General features: G+C 40.6%; 2 protein-coding genes across 3 annotated transcripts; both read right to left on the bottom strand.

The window, feature by feature from the left end:
• Positions 1-29: 29 nt before the first annotated feature.
• Positions 30-5,565, bottom strand: cdadc1 (cytidine and dCMP deaminase domain containing 1). The gene is made up of 11 exons (XM_075477988.1): positions 5,348-5,565; positions 4,725-4,825; positions 4,419-4,596; positions 3,785-4,082; positions 3,287-3,493; positions 3,106-3,206; positions 2,459-2,508; positions 1,796-1,965; positions 1,517-1,706; positions 1,311-1,359; positions 30-1,107 (listed from the first exon to the last, which is right to left on the bottom strand). The coding sequence occupies exons 1-11, from the start codon at positions 5,445-5,447 to the stop codon at positions 1,016-1,018; spliced, it is 1,536 nt and encodes a 511-aa protein (XP_075334103.1). The 5' UTR covers positions 5,448-5,565; the 3' UTR covers positions 30-1,015.
• A 553-nt stretch (positions 5,566-6,118) lies between these two features.
• rcbtb1 (regulator of chromosome condensation (RCC1) and BTB (POZ) domain containing protein 1) lies at positions 6,119-15,112 on the bottom strand. 2 transcript variants are annotated; one of them, XM_075477990.1, is made up of 14 exons: positions 15,058-15,112; positions 14,921-14,950; positions 13,784-14,084; positions 13,163-13,313; positions 12,042-12,208; positions 11,284-11,442; positions 11,094-11,201; positions 10,130-10,272; positions 9,737-9,803; positions 9,231-9,357; positions 8,959-9,085; positions 8,575-8,726; positions 8,342-8,472; positions 6,119-7,994 (listed from the first exon to the last, which is right to left on the bottom strand). In XM_075477990.1, the coding sequence occupies exons 2-14, from the start codon at positions 14,935-14,937 to the stop codon at positions 7,854-7,856; spliced, it is 1,791 nt and encodes a 596-aa protein (XP_075334105.1). In that variant the 5' UTR covers positions 14,938-14,950; positions 15,058-15,112; the 3' UTR covers positions 6,119-7,853. The 2 variants fall into 2 exon arrangements, with proteins under 2 accessions (XP_075334105.1, XP_075334106.1); XM_075477991.1 differs by having other exon boundaries at positions 6,120-7,994; positions 9,737-9,800.
• Positions 15,113-21,182: the final 6,070 nt, after the last annotated feature.

Genomic DNA, 21,182 nt, shown 5'->3' on the forward strand with positions numbered 1-21,182 from the left:
CACGTTTACAGACCGCTCATGTACTAATACAGATTCAGTTTTTTTATTTAAAAAAAGAAGAAGAAGAAGAAGAAAAACCCCACCCCCTTGTTTTTCTTGCATTGTTTTTCTGTTACAGTTACAGGACTGTTTTTACATCTTGTTGCAACAACAGGAAAAAATACATACAAAAGGCAAACTGAACAGATGATTTATAGAAAAATCAAAGCTGGAAGTTAATTCCTCATCATTATGGATAAATCTTTTCTTTTTGTGAGCTGCTATATGGAGCATTTCTGTTTATCTGAGCTTGTGATTACGGGTAACTTCCATCTTTGCGTCACCGTCAGCGACAACGTTCCGTCTTCATAATAAAGGTTTCTTCATCTAAACCGAGGGAAAAGGATTTCCTTTCTTCCAAGCCCGAGAAGTAAACATCCCATTTTACTTTAGTTAAGTGCAATTTTTGCGTTAATACAGTTGTATACTTCTACAGTCCCAAAGACTTGACCTTCAAATATTCTCACAGCAACAACCTGCAAAATACAAATAAAATAATCCAGAGATACTGCACCATTCAAGTGGCAGCTGGAAGTCTCTCACCAGACAATACTTCCAGTATGTTAAGTCCAACTGGTCCTTATTTCGATAGAAAAATAAAACCAACATCTATATATTACAGCTAATATCACTACTTTAAATATATTGTTATATCCCTATTTCTTTGCCATAACTCCTTATTTTTTTAATTGTCCATGCTTTTTTTTTTTACCCTTGATCCTTTCTTAGAGGTTTCCCTTTAAAACGTGCCGTCTTGTCTCTCCAACCCACGTGCAGATATAAATGAACTTGTAAAAGACACCGATTAGTGACATCACTTGTGGCAGAGATTCGATAATCGGGGCAGAAATAAATAACATTTCGCTGCGGTGCAGATGTGAAAAAAATCGAATCTGCGGTGCAGCAACTAAAAAGATGTTTCTCTGGTGTTGTTTTTGTTTTTCTTCCCCCATATATGGATTTGTCCGTTCATCCATCAACAGCTGACAGAAGGCGAGTCGCTGCACAGCTTTTTGTTTCTGTAGCTCTCCTGCTCAGTCAGCCTGCTGCGCTTCCCAACGCATCCATCTGCAACAAAAAAAGACGAGGTTACACTTTTTACCTCTAACAAATATAAAACCCCACTTCATATTTGATCTGTGCCAACATGGGTCTCATCTTGCCGTGTGTTGGTCATGTGATACCCCTCTAAACAGAGCCCAGGATTCAGAATGGTGGAATCTTTTGTGACATTTTGAACGGCACATGAAGGATAACAAAGTGCAACTTACTGCCAAGGTGAGGAGAAGGCACTGAGGAAGCTGGGGGGCTCCTTTGCCACTGTGAGAAGAAAAATGTCAATGTAGAGAAACCTTTGGACATATCTAAGTCTAATCCGTTTTCTTTAAATGCATCAGCAGAAAGACATCCCAAAGCCAGCGCACCAGAGACGAATTTCTACACAAAAAAAACAAGACGGAAAATAACGTGCACTTACTATGAACTTGCTGATGTCTTTCAGGCTGCTGAATCTCAGGTAGGAAATGTCCCCCTTATCCTTGTCCCTGTCCTGGTCTGAGGTGTAGATGTGTGTGATTCCAGCCCCTCTGATCAGAGGGACACACTCGTCACACGGACATTTGGTTACAAACAGCATGGTGGCCTCCTCCGGTTTGATGTCTCGCATCCTAAAAGCATCACGAGGAACATTTATGTACAGCGCGGGTGTCTTTACATCGCTGCCATGCTTGGAACGTGTAAATGAGCAGGCTCTGACCTGAAGGTGAGGGCGTTCTGTTCTGCGTGGACGATGTATCTGTATTTGCGTCTCTGACGGTCCTCCTGCTTGTTGTCCATTTGGGGGTATTCTGCATATTTTGAGCCTGCAGGGTAAGCGTTGAACCCGCAGCCCACCAGATGCAGGCACCCAGTTCCACTACAGCCAGCCTGGGACAAGAGAGCAGTTCAAAGCCCTTCATCAACAGTGGCAAAAATCCAACAGTGTCTTGGATGTAGCTTTAAATAAAGGTTTGCTGAACAAATGTTGCACCTAAAACAATGATTGTTTTTTTTGGATTGGAAAATGAGGAACATTAAAGGGCAGCATGCCAGCTCACCCTATTAATGAAGGAGGTGGCAATAATTCTAATTTTTAGTTAGAACCATCATATCAAGGAAAATAACTGGGGATTTGTCACAAACTGTTAGCACAAACATCCCACTGTATCCACCCACCCACACACACCAAACAGAAAACGTCAGTTCGTTAATACAGTCAGCCAGAGTTGAATCTATTTAATCCCATCTGCAAGAGGAAGATATCATATTTGTTCATTTAGCCCCTCTGAAACCCTCACACAGAGGGTAACGTCTTATCTGAACGAGGAACAAAATGTTATTCTTTTTCAAATCAATTCAAAGGCAAGAAAGGCAAGCTTACCAACTTTCCTTTGGCCCAGATCACAGCACCCACTCCCACCTTTGGGTCCTCTGGAATGAAAATGACAGCTTTGCAGGTGACTGCTGCTCAAAATTATTGTGTCATTTACAGTTGAAACCAAACGTTTACTATTTAATATCAGAGGTGTGTGTATATATATATATATATATATATACACACACACATATATCATTTTGTGTCTTTGTATGTTAACTTCTGGTTTCAACTGTAAGCCTATCACTCAGGAAAACATCCTACAGGCATGCGTCTGTTGCCTTCTGCGGATATTCACGCAAAGCTATTAAATGCTGACTTCGGTTCTTTTAATCTTGTAGTAATTATTTTTATCATTTCACAGTGACATAATCTAATCTTAACATTAATAGGACCTTCATACAAGCTAACAAAAACTAAACAGGCAACCTCTGCCCAACGCGATGAACACATTATGGCTCATTATTTACTCTATCTGGTTGAAATAATTCAATTGTGTTTTTGCATCGTCGTAGATTTGACTCATTTTTAAATCATAGCTTATTTTTCAGCTTAGATAGGTACATCTTGAAGTGTTTGATCCCGTATTGTTCCCTCTGATATTCATCAGAATATGATCTGCTCTGCTACATTCAGCTCTAGTCCAAACGCACCTGTCCTATAGGCCAGCAGCCTGGCCTGGGTGACGCAGTGGCGAGCCACCTCTTGGGACACTTCCTCGTGATGAGGAGGCAGTGAGGTTGCCAGCTGTTCCCTGGATCACAGAGACAACATAATCAGCAACAAATAACTGTGGTTGCAGTACATTCACATTTACATGGAAAAGAAATGAACCTGTAGAAACCACAGTTTCTCTGTGGAACCCCAGCAGCCACTGCAGCCAGAACCTCCACCAGCTCCCTCATGTTGTGTCTCAGGTTGGAGAAGTAAGGCTCCACACAGAAATTCTCCAGGCCCATTGGGATCAAAATGTCCTTGTGCTGCTGACACGTTCTGACCAGGAACCGCCTGGAGAAATCTCTCAGGTGTCTTCCGCGTTCTCTGCAAAGCATAAATACACAATATCCCGTTTGTCTCAAAATGGGACAAAATCTACACCCAGGAATTATTAAGAAAGCAATAACCACTTAAAAAGAAACATCACAGAAGTCCTCATCTGTATACGCATACAACAGACAAGTAATTGTAAGAAGTAATGTTTAGGATTTAGGATCTAGCGGTGAAGTTGCAAGATCCACCTTAAATCTAGTTGTATTTAATGCTCACGAGCACCTACTTAAGTACTCTCACAGTTATCTGAAAGTACAAAGATATGCAGGTACAGTGGAGTACCTGTTGAAGAGTTCCTCTCGGTTCAGTCCCGGGTCATAAGAAACCATTCTCTCCATGAAATCACAATCTCTAGAAGTCTCGTACACAAACTGGCCCAGGCCAGGCGCCAGCGGCTGCAGTTGCACAAAGATGTGAGGACGGCTGTTAGATTTCAGCTTTTCTGTTGCAATAGCGTCCAGCGCCGCTTCTTCTGTGATGGAGTGAGGCGGGCTGTGGGAGTTTGGACGGTTTGTCAACGTGGGCTTCAGCATGCTGATCTCGGGGGCTCCGGGCCAGAAGGAGATCTGACTGACTCCAGCTGAATGAGAGCAAACAACAGCCATTCAGTCTCATTCCAAAGTCAGAGGCACAATTCCAAAGTTCAGTTTGTTGCTCATGTACTTTAACACCTGATAAAAAGTGAGCATGACAAAAACGTTCCTGCAGTTTACAACAGTATGAATTACCTGAGCAACACACACACACATATGGAAGCTATAAAATACTCCCACCGTCCTAATGAGTCAATAAAACAACATCATCTCATGTTTGGTTGATCATTACAGTGTCACAAAGTAACATGCTCATCCTATCTGTTTAGAAGGATTGATTCTCACTTTCTTAAAATGTTAAAATAAGTCTCATCTCTCCCCACCGTTGATGATCATTTTAAGGCAAGTTGCACAAGGTCTCCTCGAGAAGTAGAGCTGACAGTCTGCCAGGCGGACCCCATGTTGGATGATAGCCGTTTGTCCTGCGTGGAGCTCAGCTCCTGAACAATGGAGGCCCACCACCTTGCCTTCCCGCACCACCACCAGACCCACCGCCCGGATCTGAAACCAAGGCAGATTGAGAACTTTTACCTCACAGGGAGCGTGGACAGGTGTGGAAACAGAGCCTGCAACAATTCACTGTATTGTATGCACAATGTCTGATACATGAAGTCATCTTTTATACTGACCTGGCTATCGTCATCCTCTTCATGATTCTCCTGAGGGAACAACTCCATCCACAAGCTCAACAAAGTGAACAGATTTACCTTTGATAACCTGGGGCCATGACCTGGGAAAAGATGCAACAGAGACAACGAGTGAACGAAGAGTCAGAGTCCAAAGCTCTGCTGGCTGATGGGAGAAGCATAGCACTTTGGTCCTGTGGGTGTATAAAGTGCTTTATAAATAAAGTTGGTATGGTATTGCTTGAGTGTTAAGGTGAGCAGTGACTGGATCTCACTTCTCAGAAGTCACTCTAGGCAGCTTCAGTGCCTTATAACTAAAGTAATAATGTATTGAATCACAGCAGCAAAATCAGACTCTTTTCCATTTAACGCATCATTTTCAACAAGCAGCCTTTCATTTTTTATGACGGCAAAATTAACCCCCAACCGCAGCAATTACTTATGCTTTATGCATGAAAACATCCTCAGCACTGCTCACGCAAAAACATAATTAGGTGTAAACTGTAGTAAGTACCAATATGCACTGTCGCTTCTGTATCACCCCCCACATATTTCTAATTAATCAGCTGTTCGGTGGCATCACAAGACAGAGGTGAAAACATGACATACTCCTCCATCTGGCTCACCTTGTATTTTGCTGTCAGTCTGGGTGCTGCTGTCTCTCGTTTCCTTGCACGGCCTGGACTGGCCCGGTCCGGCCCGGTCCCATTTCTCACTATCTTCCATTCAGCCCACCAGTTAAAAATTGACATACGTATCGTCCCAGCGTCTAAATGTAAGGGTTGGACGATAAACGTAGCTCAAGGAGAATAAATATTGACCCGGCTTAGTGTTAAGTTGGTAGGATAACGACTTCCCCGGTTATTGCTTTCAAAATAAAGGCGTCAAATAAGACACAATTGAATTACTTTTAACAAATATACATGTATTGTTATTGTTTAAACAGTAACGACGTGTCCCAATCATTAGGGAAAGTGTAAAAAGATCTTTACACGTTACGTTATTTGCTAGGAGTAGGCCTACTTGTAGATGTGGTGTCAACAAGTGCTTGTTGCCAATGTTTAGCTACAGGACAGTACCGCGTGAGCTTAGGGCTAATTTATGAGCCACGTTTCTAAAGTCAAATAAAAAAAAAAAAAACTGAAATATTTTTTAATTCAGGTACAAGTGTCTTGCCCATGTAATGTCAAAAGTTTTTTTCAATACAATTTGCTACACTTCCGTGTCAGACCGGGCTAACGAGCGCTAACTTAACAGTTCAGGATCATTTCCGCAAATATCTCCCGTATGACGTCACTGGAGGGCGTGGTCAGTTGTCCAGTAGAGAGATGACCGCTTAAATGAAAATGAAACCGTTGCTTTTTATGGGCTTTTTTTTTTTTATATTTATATATATATATATATATATATATTATTCAGCACAAAACACTAAATATAATACAGAAGAATAATCATTCAAAAAATAACATTTGCATCCAATGTAAACAAAGCATACTTTCATTTTATAAATTTCCTTGAGACCAACATCCTAATAAGAAAAAAAAAAAAAAAAAAAAAATCATAATTACAAGTATGTAACAGCTGAGGATGTGTAAAACAAATCCCAATATTAAAGCGTTATAAGTTACCATGTGCATGTTAACAGGCAACCATCAGCTTTATAAACTACTCCAAAGTAAAGAAAACCTTTTTTTAAAAGCATAACAAAATGATCCTAATACAGTGCAGAAAACAATTATTACAATTTTCATGTCCTTGTTTTCTTTTTAAAATCTGAGGAAAACTGCAAACCTATACTGCCTTCTCTTTTTCTTTTTCCTAAGCTGAATGACGCTGCTTTTATAATAAACGAAAGTCCCACTCTCAAGCATTAGGGTGCACCAAGAAAAGGAAACCTAACTCAGGAAACCGAAACAGACTTCACCACATGTACTGCAGATGACCTGGCCAATAAAAATGTTTTCCAATCACACCCAGTGATGCAGCAGAGTCAAAGCAAGGACCTAATGGGAGTTTTGAATCAACTTTCCAATCTTGCTACACTATTTGCTTGTTTGCAATCGTCACAATGGAATTAACACATGTGAAAAAGTTTTAGGTGTTTTTTTTTTTTTAAGGAAAAAAAAACAAAAACAAAGAATCAATAATATAACATGTCTTACATACATTTTTACAACTTATTCACTTGAAATGGGAAGAAAGAGTATGTCATGTAACAGCACCTCAAACTGCAGCTTTTTGAAACATTTCTTGTGCAACATCCTTTGAGTCAGTTTCCTCATCTGTGCTTCCATTTGTTTTACTGAACAGAGCAAGCATATATATATATATATATATATATATATATATAAAAGAACTGCCACAGAGCAGAAGCAAGGCAGAGGAATCTCATCAAAAGATACGAATGAAAATGAGAATATCCAAAAACAGTTCTGAACTACCAAACTTAATAGAACAGTTACAGTTACAGTCACAACTGCAGCGCCGCATAGGCTATGGGTCATTGGGTACATCATGAAGCCTTTAAGTGATGCATATCCTCTTTATAAATTCAACAGCTTAAAGAGATAAATTAAATGCAATGGCTCATCAAAGACCTGCAAACTCAAAAACTGCATTTTCAAAAGAAAAGCAACACAGAAGGTGCATTTTAGTCCAGTGGTACTTGACCAGTGTGCATCAGTTACATTTTCATCGCCTTCAGTTTCCAATCAAAGACACAGACTAGTGCTCTCCCAGCTTTTTGGTGCATCCCACTTTGTAATAAAGTGAAGGAGGAATGTAAGAACTGGTATAGAAAAACTAAACTAAAAAAAAACACATAAAGCTTTGTAAATTCATCTGACAAAAATGGGCCGCGAATTTGCAGAGGGGCTCCACGAACATCGACCAAAGTGCTGATTTTACAACCACAGACAATGCAGCTTCAGTTGCAGTTTAACAACCTTGCGCAGCATGCCATGTGCTTTAGTAGGTATACAAACGCATTCCAAAAGAGGGGATCCCCTTTTGTCATGGGCTGGATCAGTAGGAATGTGACCATTTTTTGCAACAATGATGCATTCTGCTGCTAAAGTTGAAGCACAACTTCCTCCACTCGAGTCTGAATTGCAGGAAAAGTAAGAGCACAACTCAGTTCTTGAAGGCTCCGTAGCGGCTGGCTCGGCCGATAAACTCCTTGAGCATCGCTCCGTCTATTTGCCAGAAGGCTGCCGTCTGGGTCACCTGAGTCAGATGGTTTACGCAAAACCTGAAACAGAACTTCTCAAGGTCCTGGAAAGACAAAAATGTCAAAAAGCATCAGAGTACAATGAAAATTCAACAGGACATATCTGACATCCTGTCAGATATAAAGCAAATAAAGCTGTGCAACATGGGCACAGTTTTTAATAAAGAGGAGAATATTATATTGCTCGTGCAGTTCACTGCATACACACCAGAGGTCACAAAAACGTTGCCAAGAGAAGCACTTCTGTGAACAAGTGACAACTGTATGGGGGCATGAAAGGGTGACGGATGCATACACTGCATTCAGCCTATATGAGACCAAGATAAACTAGCAGAAAAAAACTTAAATCTTAACCGTGGCAAGAGTGGAGAGTGTGATTGTACAACGGTACCTCTGCATCATATCGTATGGCAGCACACAGCAGGGTAAAGGCATTTTCCACCGTGATTCCTCTCTTGATGATCTGCTGACACAAACGTTTCAGGCGGTTTTCACAGTAGGAGGTGGCCAAGTCCAACAAGCCTGCAGCCAACACATAAAGACATATCAAAGGAAGACAAACACACCTCCGTATATTCTGATTAAAGAGATCACAGCATGTAAAAGAAATGCATGCATACTAACCGATGGCATCCTCAGGTGGAAGGTCGATAGTGTCCGTGTACAGAAACTGCAGGAAGGCTCTGTAGACTGGGTACGAAAACTGGCCGATCTCGATCACTTCCTGCTGGTCCTCTACCCACTGGGAGCGAAACATTGAGCGGAAATGCTCGCACCTGCTCGTTCAAAATACACAATTCAAGTTGCATACGACACTGAGAAAACCAAAAAATGTCAAAAGCTGCGTAGAACATCAAAATTATTTTGGCAAGAGCTACTGTATGATTGAACAGTGTCAATTTAAAAAAAATAAAATAAAATGTGGACAGAAAAAACAGCAGCTTCAACAAATTTTACTTGTAAAAAGTTCTTAATAACATACACTGAGAAAAACATACACACACACACCTGATCTTCAGCACAGCTTTGTGAACGTGAATACATTTGCCTTCGACGCTGAACTTGAGGTCGGATGTTTCTGGGCTGTCAAACTCTTTCCTGAGAGCCTCGGTAACAGTCATGAAATCGTCTTGATCTAGAATGAAGCAGAATGCAGCAAATCCTTGAGCTTTCACCACTGAAGTTACTAATTAATATTGCTGTAACACTTACAATAATGGTGCACTATTTCACTGATTTTCCTCATTCTGCTAGGGGGTGACATCCTCACTTTCTCTCACCCAAAGATATCAAGCGCCACGTCACGGAAGGAGTGGCGAAGCAGGCGAAGACGTCATCAGTGTCGGTGAATTGTGTGAGGTGGGGCACAACGATGGATTGACCCCGACACTGACCCCACATGTACACCTAAAAGATGAGTATTCCATCAAGCACGGTCACATTTGAGAGGCACAGACTGGCAAGAGCTAATGATCCATTTGTTTTCATGAAGACACTTTTGTCATGTCACAAAGGGAAAACAATCTTTTAGTTTCAGAGTCAAGATTTTGTATTAAACAGATAATAATTTTGATATTTGGAAGTTAAGTACACCACTGTGCAAAAAGGAGAAAACGACGAGCCAAATACAAAAACTGGTTGTTTGTAAGAACAGTATCCTGAATGAGCTGACTGGTTCAAGATCCCAGGTCGAAAGCAGGAGCCCCATTTATCATTCAGTTTTGATTAAATATTTGGAAATACTGCAAAAATATATATATATTAAAAAAAACAAACACACGTATACCTCCCCGCTTTGAGTCTTGGCTGCTGAGGTATGTGTTGAATGGCATGCGGCAACCTCTACAACCCTGCTGAGTGAAACACGTGTTAATATGTGGATCATTTTATTTCATCAAGTACATATTGAAACACATTGCAGATACTACTGCATTTTTGCTTTGAGCCAATGCAAAACCTCGACACACTGGAGTGAACAGTGCTCTGCCGAGGCAGTATCTGGCCTGTAGTCACCGTTAATAAAACGTCTTGAGCCCAATGACAACAACTTACGACCAGCGGCAGGATGTGAAGTACAGAGAGAGGAAGTGAGAGCAGGAAACAGAAGGGTTGAATCTGAACGGGACGGGGGAGAACCTTGTATGTCACCAAACACAAGAGCCTCTCATCTCCACTATACCTGTCTTTGTCAGCCATGATTTGCACAGGACTGAGGTGGTTGCTCTTGTTGCCAGTTCCAAGTTGACCATAGGTATTAGCTCCCCAGGCATACAGCAGACCTTCATCTGTTAGCGCCAGGCAGTGTCCGTATCCCGACACAATCTGGAAAGCAGAGAATGAGGCAACCATTCAATCCCATTCATTTCAACCACTAGATCAGAGATACTCATTGCGCGGCTCGCGAGCCACATGCGGCTCCTCAAGCTTTAATTGGCGGCTCGCACTCGCATAGTAGCTTATAACAATATGGTAACAATAACGATACATTTTTTCAAATAACATACAGCGAGTACTGCACAGTATTAAGTATTTTTATTAAGTTTGCGTTTTTGTAGTATTAAGTATTTTTTTTAAGTTTTAATTAAGGCTTAATGGTGTTTCCTAAAGGGGGCTCTGTTAAACCTGGCAACGCAGCCCGCTTAAACCACCGTCCGTCACACTTGACTGCAGTGCACGCTAGCTCCTTTAGCCGGCGCGAGATGCAGGCACAATGGATCGGTTTTTAATAAAAAAAGGGCAAAAACCAGCACAAAAACCATGCTCATCCTGAATGTCTCACTATGATTACAACAACAAACTACAAATACAACATGAAGAAAGTCATGGACATGCATGCCAGCTTCCGCTCATCCCAGTATTAAGGTAAATACGGTCTTAATTGAAAATGTATTGGCTGTGTCGTGTCTTTTTTTGTGGGATGTTTTATATGTAGAAATGCATATTTGCAAAAGGGGACTTTAGTATGTTGTCGTAAAAGTGGCTCTTCCCTTGATTTTGCTCTGCCAATGTGGCTCTTGTGAAAAAAAATTGTGAGTATCACTGGTGTAGATAGTTTTTCTAATAAACACCAACCACTGCATTCCTAAGAATGATCTGGCGAGTCTGTAAAATGAAATATGCAAAAGGCCATTATTTTAATCCACCTGTTGAATGCACAGCCCTTGGAGTGTGGCAAGGCGGCAAGGAGTCATCTGATTTCCATTGTTGCCAAGACCCAGTTGCCCGTTTCCATTATAGCCCCAGCCGTAAACCTGAACAAACAAAAACACACCATTTACTGTGATAAATTCAGACTTTGAGCTGGGCTCGTGAGAGTAAAAATGTCATCTTTACCTCTCCATTGTCAATCAGAGCCATGGAGGAGGTCTGACCGCACGTGATGCCCACTGCGTGCTTGCCCTGCAGGCAGCCGGTGACTCTCCTGGGGTAGGGCTGGTTGGCTGTAGAGCCTGAACCCACCTGACCACAGTTATTATAACCCCACGCAAACACCTACAGGGTGGATGGCAATGTAGTGAGAAAATATACAGAAATATCTTCCACAATCGTTATGGATTCAAATCTATCCATCTATTCAAGTAGATTTACAAATATTTCAAATGTGAGTGGGTATCAAAACAAAAACAAAGAAAAAAAAGAGGTCCATGTCGTGCTTAAAGCAGAACTCTTTACAATCCTTACAAAAGCCACAATCAGGACAAACTTATCCATATTTTATTTTTTGGGCTGCTGTGACATCTCATCATCTGCCCACACCAATGATGTACTGATCATAATGTGTATGCCTGGACTAATACACACTACTGTATGGCAAGTGACATTTGAAATGGTAACAGCTCTCCCTGCTTAGCAGACAAACACTCATCCTAACAAGCCTTAATTCCTTTGGGTTAAAAATAAGCTGCTCAGTGTGAAACGAGCAGGGAGGGAGATGGCTGATCAGGGTATTTAAGTCCAAACCAAACACAAAATACAAACTGACACATACAAAGATGTTTCAATTTAATAGTAAATGTGTTTTAAAGACCTATAAACTATACACGTTTTAAAACCAAGTGTCTTATTAACTCTCAAAAGAGGAACATACATACCTCTCCGTCCGCACTACGAGCCATGGAGTGATGCGAGCCACATGACACCTCGACCACTTTCTTGTTCTGCAGGTTAGAAGTGATCAACACTGGGGACAGCCCTTGGGATGTCGTGCCATTCCCCAGCTGGCTGTAGCCATTGTGGCCCCACGCAAACAGCTGTCCATCTGCAATAAATCAGAGAGTTTGAGTAAAGGTAATCCCTTTTTAGCCTGGGTTCTACCATTGTTTTAAAAAGTCAAATTCAATTACTTTTTAAGCATTCAACATTTCCAGCACCTCTTGTTGGTGATTAACTGCACACACTTAAACAGTACCTATAAACTCAGAATGAAAATTCCTCCTCCTAATGACATGAAATCAGATGTTATTGAGCTATAAAGACTCAAATTTATGTTTTGCGACAATCTACAGAAGGGTGATAAATGAAAGGCAAACCACAAAGTTTCAGTTTTAGAAAGAAAGCTTCACCTAAATTCAAATATACTCTGTTTTCTGTAAAAAAAACTGCATGTCTGGCAAATCAATTTCAATTCATTCTTCTTTGAAAAAGTGAAATAAATGAAAACAGAGTGAGGCGTCAATCAATGATCGATCAACCCTTTTGAATAAAAAAAAGTATAATAATTAAAACAAAAATTCCACAGTGCCTAAAAACAAAAATCTGCCATTATCTGCCTACAGCTCATCTTAAACCTCAAACATACAGCATGGATAAGACATTGGGTTATCAATTAAGGCTCTTTGAATATCAAACTAGCAATAACTTGAGTTAGTGCAATCGATCACTGTCTCCTTGAACTGAAAATGCACAACACTGAACACAAAAAAAATTATTTGCTTCTCTGCCACATCTTAGAACGGCCACGCCCTGTTTCTCCATCATCCCTCAATGGGACCGTCGAGTTGTCAGGACACAAGCACAGGGCTACACCGATTAAGTAATACTGACAAGTTGCAATGCAGGTTTGTATTTGTGCAGGGATAATATGTGCTGCGCATACATTTCTTCATACAATAAATGGTATTAGGGCTAATGGTAAGGGACACAATGGGTTCAGCTACGAGTGAAAGATTTACAAACTGAATGCTTAATACAGCCAATAGGTGTAATAACTCACCATCTGTAGACAACAGGACGTGGGGTCCACTGCCATAGCTCAGACTGAAAACCTTCTTTCCGTGCAAGAAGTCCAGTTTCTTTGGAACAATGATGCTCACACTGTCTCCTGTACCAAGGCAGCCACTGCAGTTCAACCCTAACACAAATATCTGGGAATAAAAGAGAAAAAAAGCAACATAAACTGAAACACTACTTAACAGTAGACAGATAAAAGGGCGAGTAACCAGGGGCCTTTATAACCGATTCACATGCAATAGGATGTTGTCCTATTGCACTTTGAGTCCATTATCAGCAACGGAAGTACAAATCTTTCACAAAGAAAATCTCTGGCTTTTGTTTACGCAGCTCTAAGTAAAGTGTTTTAATGAACTAAGCAGCTCACACCAGCATACACGATGCAACCACTTTAAAAACCAATAGTTTTAGGAACACCCTATCCATAGTGGCATGCTATCCATGTCATTACATCATGCAACAGAGCAATTTGAAAGACAAAATGACAACAAAGAAGAAACTAAAGATGAAACAGATTAGTTTCAGAACAGCAAAATGAGTTTAAGACTTCTAAAAGGTGAAAGCATCTACCAACATGCAGGTATATCGAGCAAGTGGTGCTCACCTCATTTCCATGTGTGATGTATATGGCTTCATTAGCAGAGGTTCCAAAAACACAAGCCTGTCGGACTGTAGCTTGTTGCTCGCTGCTTAGCAGCGAGAACAGGGGCCATTTACTGACATCTACCATGGCTCCTGCAAAAGTCCTCCTTCCTTGTTGATGAGGAGGAGGAGGAGTCAGAGGTGAAGGTGAAGCAGAGGTAGGTGGCACAGGAGGGGGGTGGCGAGGGAAAGGGAGGATGTTAGGAGAAGTAGGTGATGCTGGTGGAGGTGAGGAGCAAGGAGCAGGACCATCCCTGCTGACACTTCAGATGAAAAACAAGAGAAGAAATGGTTGTTGATAGAAAAGAAAAACAGATTATAAGATCACCGTTTTGTCTTTCCTGTGAAAATAAGGTAAATGTCTCCCTTTCTTACAATCTTCTGACCAGAATCTAAAGAAATAAGTCTCGAGTGACTGGCTGTATAGACATATAAATGTATGCATGCAAAAACAAAATTTGGTTGTAAATATAAATGTCAGAAGCATAAAACTGCCGGGATCAACTGAGTTTTTTCAACTAAAATAGGAGCATCCCTTACAGTTACAGTCACTATAACCAGGGTGAGGGATGGCATGCAGTCAAAGCACACAATGATAAATCACACAAGTGATGAAGTGATCTATTATCATGAAACGGTTAGCCTAATGCTTCATGTGCTGGCTGGCATTAACACGAAATAAACGTCAATTCAATCTAGCCCAGCTTACAAACGAATATGTCGTTCAGCTGCCAAATTCAGTACCTTTTATGAACGTTGTTAGGCAAAATATGAACATTTCCGCTTAAAAAGAACAGAACTGGCTATGTTTAATACTAGACTAAGTCTATGAGTCATTGTGTTATTTGATATGTCCTGTATTGGTCAAGTAAGGTTCAAATTTGGAGTAAAGTTTAGCGTCGCGTCCTCACCATCGGAGCCAGCCAAAACACGAGCATTATCAGCGAAATAAAACTGCATCATCTAATTCAAAAGCTCCCCTTTAAAACCAATGTACAAACTATACACATTTTTATCAGTCTTGTCAGGCACCGCGTCAAGCTTAAGCCGGAGTGGGCAGCTATTAGCTTAGTTGGGCGCTTTCTTGTGCTTTTCCTACCTAAAGCATCGCTCCATAACAACGAGTCAGCTGTGAACAGATGGAGATACAGAGTGCAGCGACATTTTAGCATAATATAACTATAAAAAAAAAACACCCCAACTTCTATAAAACATAGGACAGCCGGGATAAATTACCTTAAGTAAAAGGCTTTGGTCCGGTGTTGTTAATAGAAGAGACTGCCCAGTTTGTTTTCTTCTTTTATTTTAACATCCAGCAGAGTAAGCACTTACTCATTACAACACTGCCCCCTCTGGTCATTCAGTAAACTACAACTAAAATTCAATGCCTAAAATGAATTTTTGCCAACAAATTGCATTCAGTTAAGGGTTAGGGAACTGTACTTTACCTCTTACCTCTTAAGTCTTACTGTACTTTACAATAGAAATAGAAATATGTAATAAACGTATTAGAAAAAATGTAAACAGATATGTTCATTTGGAAATATTTTATCCTATTTGTAATGAGGAGCGCTTTGACCAAACTTTCTCTGGAGAAATTTCTGGAAAATGGAATACTCTCCTCAGAAAACTGATTTAGGAAAGTGGGCTGATCTAAGGTCAGTATAATTCTAGCTTGAGGATTATTCAACTTCATGAGGAGCTCTAAAAATGTGCAAAGACTAAACTATTTTAATCTAAGCTCTTAGAGCAACAGAGCAGAATCCAAACAGATCGTTTCAGCATACTGTTATTTGAAATCTAAACTGGCCATCTACCAGCAGCAATTCTGACGGTCTCGTCAGACGTGTAGGCCAGAAATTGGAGAGGCCAGAAACTGGAGGTCCAGTGTGTGACTTGTGGTGGAGTTGCATGTTGCCGAGGCAATCAGAGGGCAAAAAAGAAATTTAAGGTCAAGTTTATAGATACTGCTCCTTCGCAGTCAGCAGATTACTCCCAAAACATGAGGTGACTCATCCTGAAGCCAAAACCTGAGTCAAAGTCCAAGATGTTCCTGCTGTGTGTCACGTGGAGAGACCAAGTGGTCTATTTTCTTTTTTTGTTTATTCAGTTTTTTTTTTGTATGTTGTGTTCTTGTGTGTGGAGTGGTAGCATTTGCCATTCTTTAATTTTTTCCCTATTATTCAATATACATGCATTTGTTGACTTTGATTGAGAACATGAGTGGTTAGGGATTTAATACAAGAAAAAAACGACAGAGTATTACACTTACAGGGTTTGTCACGACTATGAGTACGTGTTCTGTAGGGGTCTAAAAGTCGAGTATTGTACGGATATTGGGATGAATTTTCGATGACTTTATTGAATACACGTGTAAATTTCAGAGTGAGGTGTAAAGGTGGAAAAGCGGTGTCAATTCAAATCAGTTAATTTCGATGACGGAAAAAAAAGCCTGAGAGTCGTTTGAGAATTTTCAAATGGGTCGTCTTAACCAACTCAAATATGAGAAATGGTTCCTTATTAAGATGGTTAACTAGAAATTAAAGTACTTTAGTTTGATTTTCTCTTTTTAAACAATAATTTAAACGACAACCAAAAAAAAAACTACAATTTTGCAGTCGCCAAATCCAGCAGAGATGCATGCAGTTATCACTTATGAACAGTAGGGGGAGTATTGCCACGTGGATTTGAGCTCATTACAGCTGAGGCAGAGAAACCGTATCTGGTTGTTTGTGTGCAGAATGAGTTGCGTTCTCTGGGTGGCAGATGCATGTTTAAAGTAGGTTCTGTCCAAGTATATTGATTTTAATTCTGGAAGATAATGACCCCTCTAATTCCTTTTAGATCTCACATCACATAACTTTGGTAATGAGTTCCTTTCAGATTTGATTTCTTTTTGTTTTAACCAATCATATTTTTCAATTTTGGTTACAACTTTTTCCAAGTAATGTCATCGAGTGGTTTGTAAATTGACTTCTTTTTAACTTTCTCTGCATTGGTACGTGGAGGTTGCTACTGCACAGAGACCTGCCATCTTCAGAAGTTTTCTGATGACTCTGCAGCAGTGGGATGTATCAGCAAGGGTGAGGAGACGTTGTGGGAGAGGAGCTGGACTCTCTGACAGTAATGTCGGAGAGAAGGATGTTGTCCAGATCCATACTGGACAACTCCTCATATCCTCTCCATGATGTGCTGGCCAGCCAAAGAAGCACCTTTAGTGACAGACTTATTACACCATGCTGCACCACAGAGTGCCACAGGAAATCATTCCTGCCAGTGTCCATCAAACTGTGTAACTCCTCACTTCATGTAAAATAATCCAGCTCACCTGACATTTCATTTGATATCTTATTTTATTTTGTACATTGTTTGTAAATTTGGGTCATTTTTAATTGTGTGACTCTCGTTATATTTAAGCTGTAATTTGTGCACTGGAGCGCTGTGGCGAAAGAATTTCCCGCAAGGGATAAATAAAGTATTTTCAATTCAATTACCCTTCATTTAAAAACCCTTCATCACTGCCATCAAAGGGATCAGATTTTTCACACAAGTTCTAAAAGTGAACCCAGTTAAACAAATATCACAAAATATTTTACGTTTTTTGTTGAAGAAAATAATCCAGTGTTGCATCCATATCAATAAACCGTAAAAGTACCAAAAACATTTGGGAAAAGCAGTTAATTTCAAAGTTAAAATAAATCGGCTCTGTTCTCAGCTGATAGAATGATAATCAGGTGTGAATGGGTGTCCTGTTGTATTCAGAGTGCAGTGATCTATGAAAGTTTGATCTTGACGACAAACGTTTCGGTGAGCGTATCATGGCACAAACCAAGTTGATATCTGAGGCACTCAGAAAATAGACTTGGAAAAATTCACACTCAAAGGGTGGAAATTCTAGATCTTTCTAGAACTCTTTAACCATCCCTATGTGGTAACTTCTAAGCAACAAAAGGCTTCTCTTATTTAGGCTCATTAATAAGTCCGCTATCAGAATGACTGTTTTGTCCATGTCAGGGCAACAAGCAGAACGCCACCGTTGTTCAAAAAAGACATTGTAGGTTGTCTATACTTTTTGGCCTGGCATTGTAACGGTTCGGGTCCGTTTTGCTGCACCTGGTGCAGCACAGCTCGTCGTTGCCGATGTCACAAGTAATTTTGAATCACTCCAAGGTAAACAATAGGATGTGTTGGAGAACAATCCCAAGTGCCCAAGTTGTTCTACCAAAGAAAGGCAAAATAAGCTTGTATTAAAATGGCCCAATTAAGTCTTGAGGTTTAACCAAACGAAATGCAATGTTTTGTATTGTAAACCAGTTTGCAAGGAAAATAACTTGAGTATCTCAAGCCTGCATCCTGTTATTGTTCTTATGAAAATAATTTTACCAGGCTTTAACTGCCAAATGCAGCTATCCGCTATACATTTGAAGTTTTCACTTTAAATGCCAGGTATGTGAAATTCTAAGTGTACAAATGAACTTGTTCCAGTCAAATCAACTTTGTGGGGGGTTCTTGAGTCCAGGATAACGGTCCAAACACAGGTTTGTTTGAATATTGTGACATTGAAAACGCTGGTCATTTCCTCATGGATAGCTGACAAGTGTCAGATTTGTATTTATTTATCTACTTATTCTGTACATTTTGCTCACAATTTGCAATGTTTATGAGGTCATGGCCACAGTACAGATTGCTGTCAAAATGTAAACTGTCAGGAAGCTGCTTCAGCTCATGTGCAGTACAGTGTCTCCATTTGTATGCAGTACACATACTCGACAAGCAATGACACTAAAGAAAGAGGAAAAACAAAGAAGGAAAAGTGACAGGAGTGGGGATGCAGAAACATCATCCAGTGATTCACAGCAGCTGTTGCAGCAGACTATATTGTATGCGAAATATTTGCCATCTAAAACACATCCCCGAACTGACAGCACTTTCTGAGTGTCAGGTTTATAGGCTGCAAGCCAGTATTGGACAACAGGATTTTGACAAGTGGGCTCACACTAAGCCTGCTGATGTATTGAACTGTTGACTCTGTATTGACTGTTGACTGAAAAAAAATCCCAGCATGCCCTGCATCCAGGGAATATCATATGGCTGCAAACCAAGCCACAACTGACCGCAACACAAGTACGGTTGGAGAAAAAGCTAATTGGAAATGATGATCCCCTTTGCAAGTCTTCATATTTACCCAAATTTAATCTGATATGAATCTTTTTCTTCTTTTTTTTTTCAAACTAATTTGAAATTCAATCCATTTTCTATACCCGCTTAATCCATTGGTCGGGTCGCGGGGGGGCTGAAGCCTATCCCAGCAGTCATCGGGCGAGAGATGGGGTACACCCTGGACAGTTCCAATATAAATTCTGACATATATTTGGCCTTATCTAAGAATCCCTCCCCCCCCTCTCTTATGAATCAGTTAAACGGTCCCCTGTCAGTAGAGTGTATGATGGTATAATTAAATCGGATTCTTCGTAGGGCTTCAAAATCGGGTCCAGTGTGATCATATAAAGCTTTAATTTTTATTTTTTTAATCTAAACTGCTTCTCTTTTGAAGAGTGACTTCTTCTTCCTCACATGTTGAAATCTTTTCTCAGGCCCCGAACCTTCATTTTGTGTCAGCTCTGGAAGAGGATTTATTCACGCCGCAAACGTCGAATGCATTTGGTGCATAAAAGTCCTTCTTTTCTCTGTGAAAGTGTTGTTTTAGGCTTAGGTTTATAAGCTGACTGAATCGAAGGCAAAATAGTCAGTAGAGAAAGGTTGGTGTGCTTCTGTAAAATATTGACCTTAGTGATTTATACCTGGGATGCAATCCAATTTATAGCGTGTCAGTTAGTTTGATAGGTTACTGACACTATCACTGCGGCCCAGAGAGCTCACTTGCATGTCAATAGGATAATTGAGCTGTCGGCTGATGAGATTTCCCTGGCGTGTGCTCGTCAGTGTGATGCGAGTTTGACCAGCTTGTGTGGATTCAGCACTCTGGACAGCGCCAGCTCTGGCTCTGAATTAAAAGCCACTGCAGCACTCTGAGCTCAGCTTCATCCTGCAGTCTCCGGCCGAGACAAAACCTTCAGTCAAGCATCACCAAGGAGCTTTTTAATTCCACAAAAAAACAAAAAACATCGCATTATATGTTCAAGAAATCATTTTTTAACCAGAAAACGAAAATAAGCTTCACAGCAGCTTGATATACTTACTCAGATTAAATGATGTTTCGGGTGGTTCATATGTCAGCAGAACACACTCAGGTTTCAAATGATTCATGCAACAGGTGCGCACATATACCGACAGGAAACGTGGCATTAAGCTGGCGGATTCTGAACGGAGTTTGGTGCAGAGGCAGAATTTTGCGGGAGCAGGAAAAAAAATATTAATTGTTTGGTAGAATCGTTGGGGATTCCACTTCGCTGCCGCCCCTCACCTTTCCAAAATGTTGGCAGTCAGATACCGACGGTGTGGGAAACACGTGTTTGCACTAACTGGAAACTGCTTCTCAGTGCGGGGCTGCAGCATGCTGCACAAGAAGGTCGGAAGTTGCTTTTTCCTACATAATAAAAGTAATTTTAAGAGTTACCTGCTCGGTGCTGGATTACCAAAGGCAACTACACAGTGAATGGATTTGACAGATAAAGTGAAATACTTGATATGCCTTCTTTACTTAAAACTTTTATAAGCTGTTCTGTAACACGCTCATTTGATTTAAGATGTGGCAAAAGTCGACATTTGTGGGAGCGATATTTTATTTGTTTAGCATTGTAATCATGTACAAATATATATAAGCAATATTCAACTGATCCTTAATTACTCCAATCTGTATTTCCTTATGGCAGATAAAAACACACAAATAGTTAAGGACAATAAGGCTGGTTTATATGGGGAAATGAGAACTTAGACATTGTAAACCGCGTCCAAACCGTGTGAAAGGATAGAACTTGATGGCTCAATCTATTATTTTGAAAATGCGGAGCGGAACAGATTTTTTTTTTTCTGTGAGACTGCTTTCACTTTGTTGCTGGTTGGATGTCTATAATCAATGCACCTTCTCGCACTTAACCGGCTGTCGGTCGTCTCTAGAGCTGCTAAAGAACAAGCTGAAGCTCTGTATAAAACAGCGGGAGGGCCACGAGGCGGACCCAGTCCTTTCCATTTAGTTTCTGGAGTAGTCTGGGCAGCGGAGCCACATTCCAGCAGCTTCTTTTTATCGCCAAGGTGAGGAACAGTAGGAGGAGGAGAGGGGAGGGGAAGAGGAGACGGGCAGACAGCAGCGGTGTCTTGGCGCATTGGAGCTTATGGATTATTGAGAAGTGAAGGCCGAAGTGCGGATCAAATATTCATAAGGACTTCTTGTAGAGGAAAAC

Source organism: Odontesthes bonariensis, chromosome 11 (assembly GCF_027942865.1).
Source record: "Odontesthes bonariensis isolate fOdoBon6 chromosome 11, fOdoBon6.hap1, whole genome shotgun sequence".
Lineage (NCBI taxonomy): Eukaryota > Metazoa > Chordata > Actinopteri > Atheriniformes > Atherinopsidae > Odontesthes > Odontesthes bonariensis.

Coding starts and splice junctions, on each gene's coding strand:
- cdadc1 (XM_075477988.1), bottom strand. CDS start 5,447: ATGGAAGATAGTGAGAAATGGGACCGGGCCGGACCGGGCCAGTCCAGG. Junction 3,207..3,286: donor AGAAACTGTGGTTTCTACAG/GTTCATTTCTTT, acceptor TCTGTGATCCAG/GGAACAGCTGGCAACCTCAC. Junction 1,707..1,795: donor CAGAACGCCCTCACCTTCAG/GTCAGAGCCTGC, acceptor TGATGCTTTTAG/GATGCGAGACATCAAACCGG.
- rcbtb1 (XM_075477990.1), bottom strand. Junction 10,273..11,093: donor AAGGGCTGTGCATTCAACAG/GTGGATTAAAAT, acceptor TCTGCTTTCCAG/ATTGTGTCGGGATACGGACA. Junction 8,727..8,958: donor AAAGCTGTGCTGAAGATCAG/GTGTGTGTGTGT, acceptor TTGAACGAGCAG/GTGCGAGCATTTCCGCTCAA.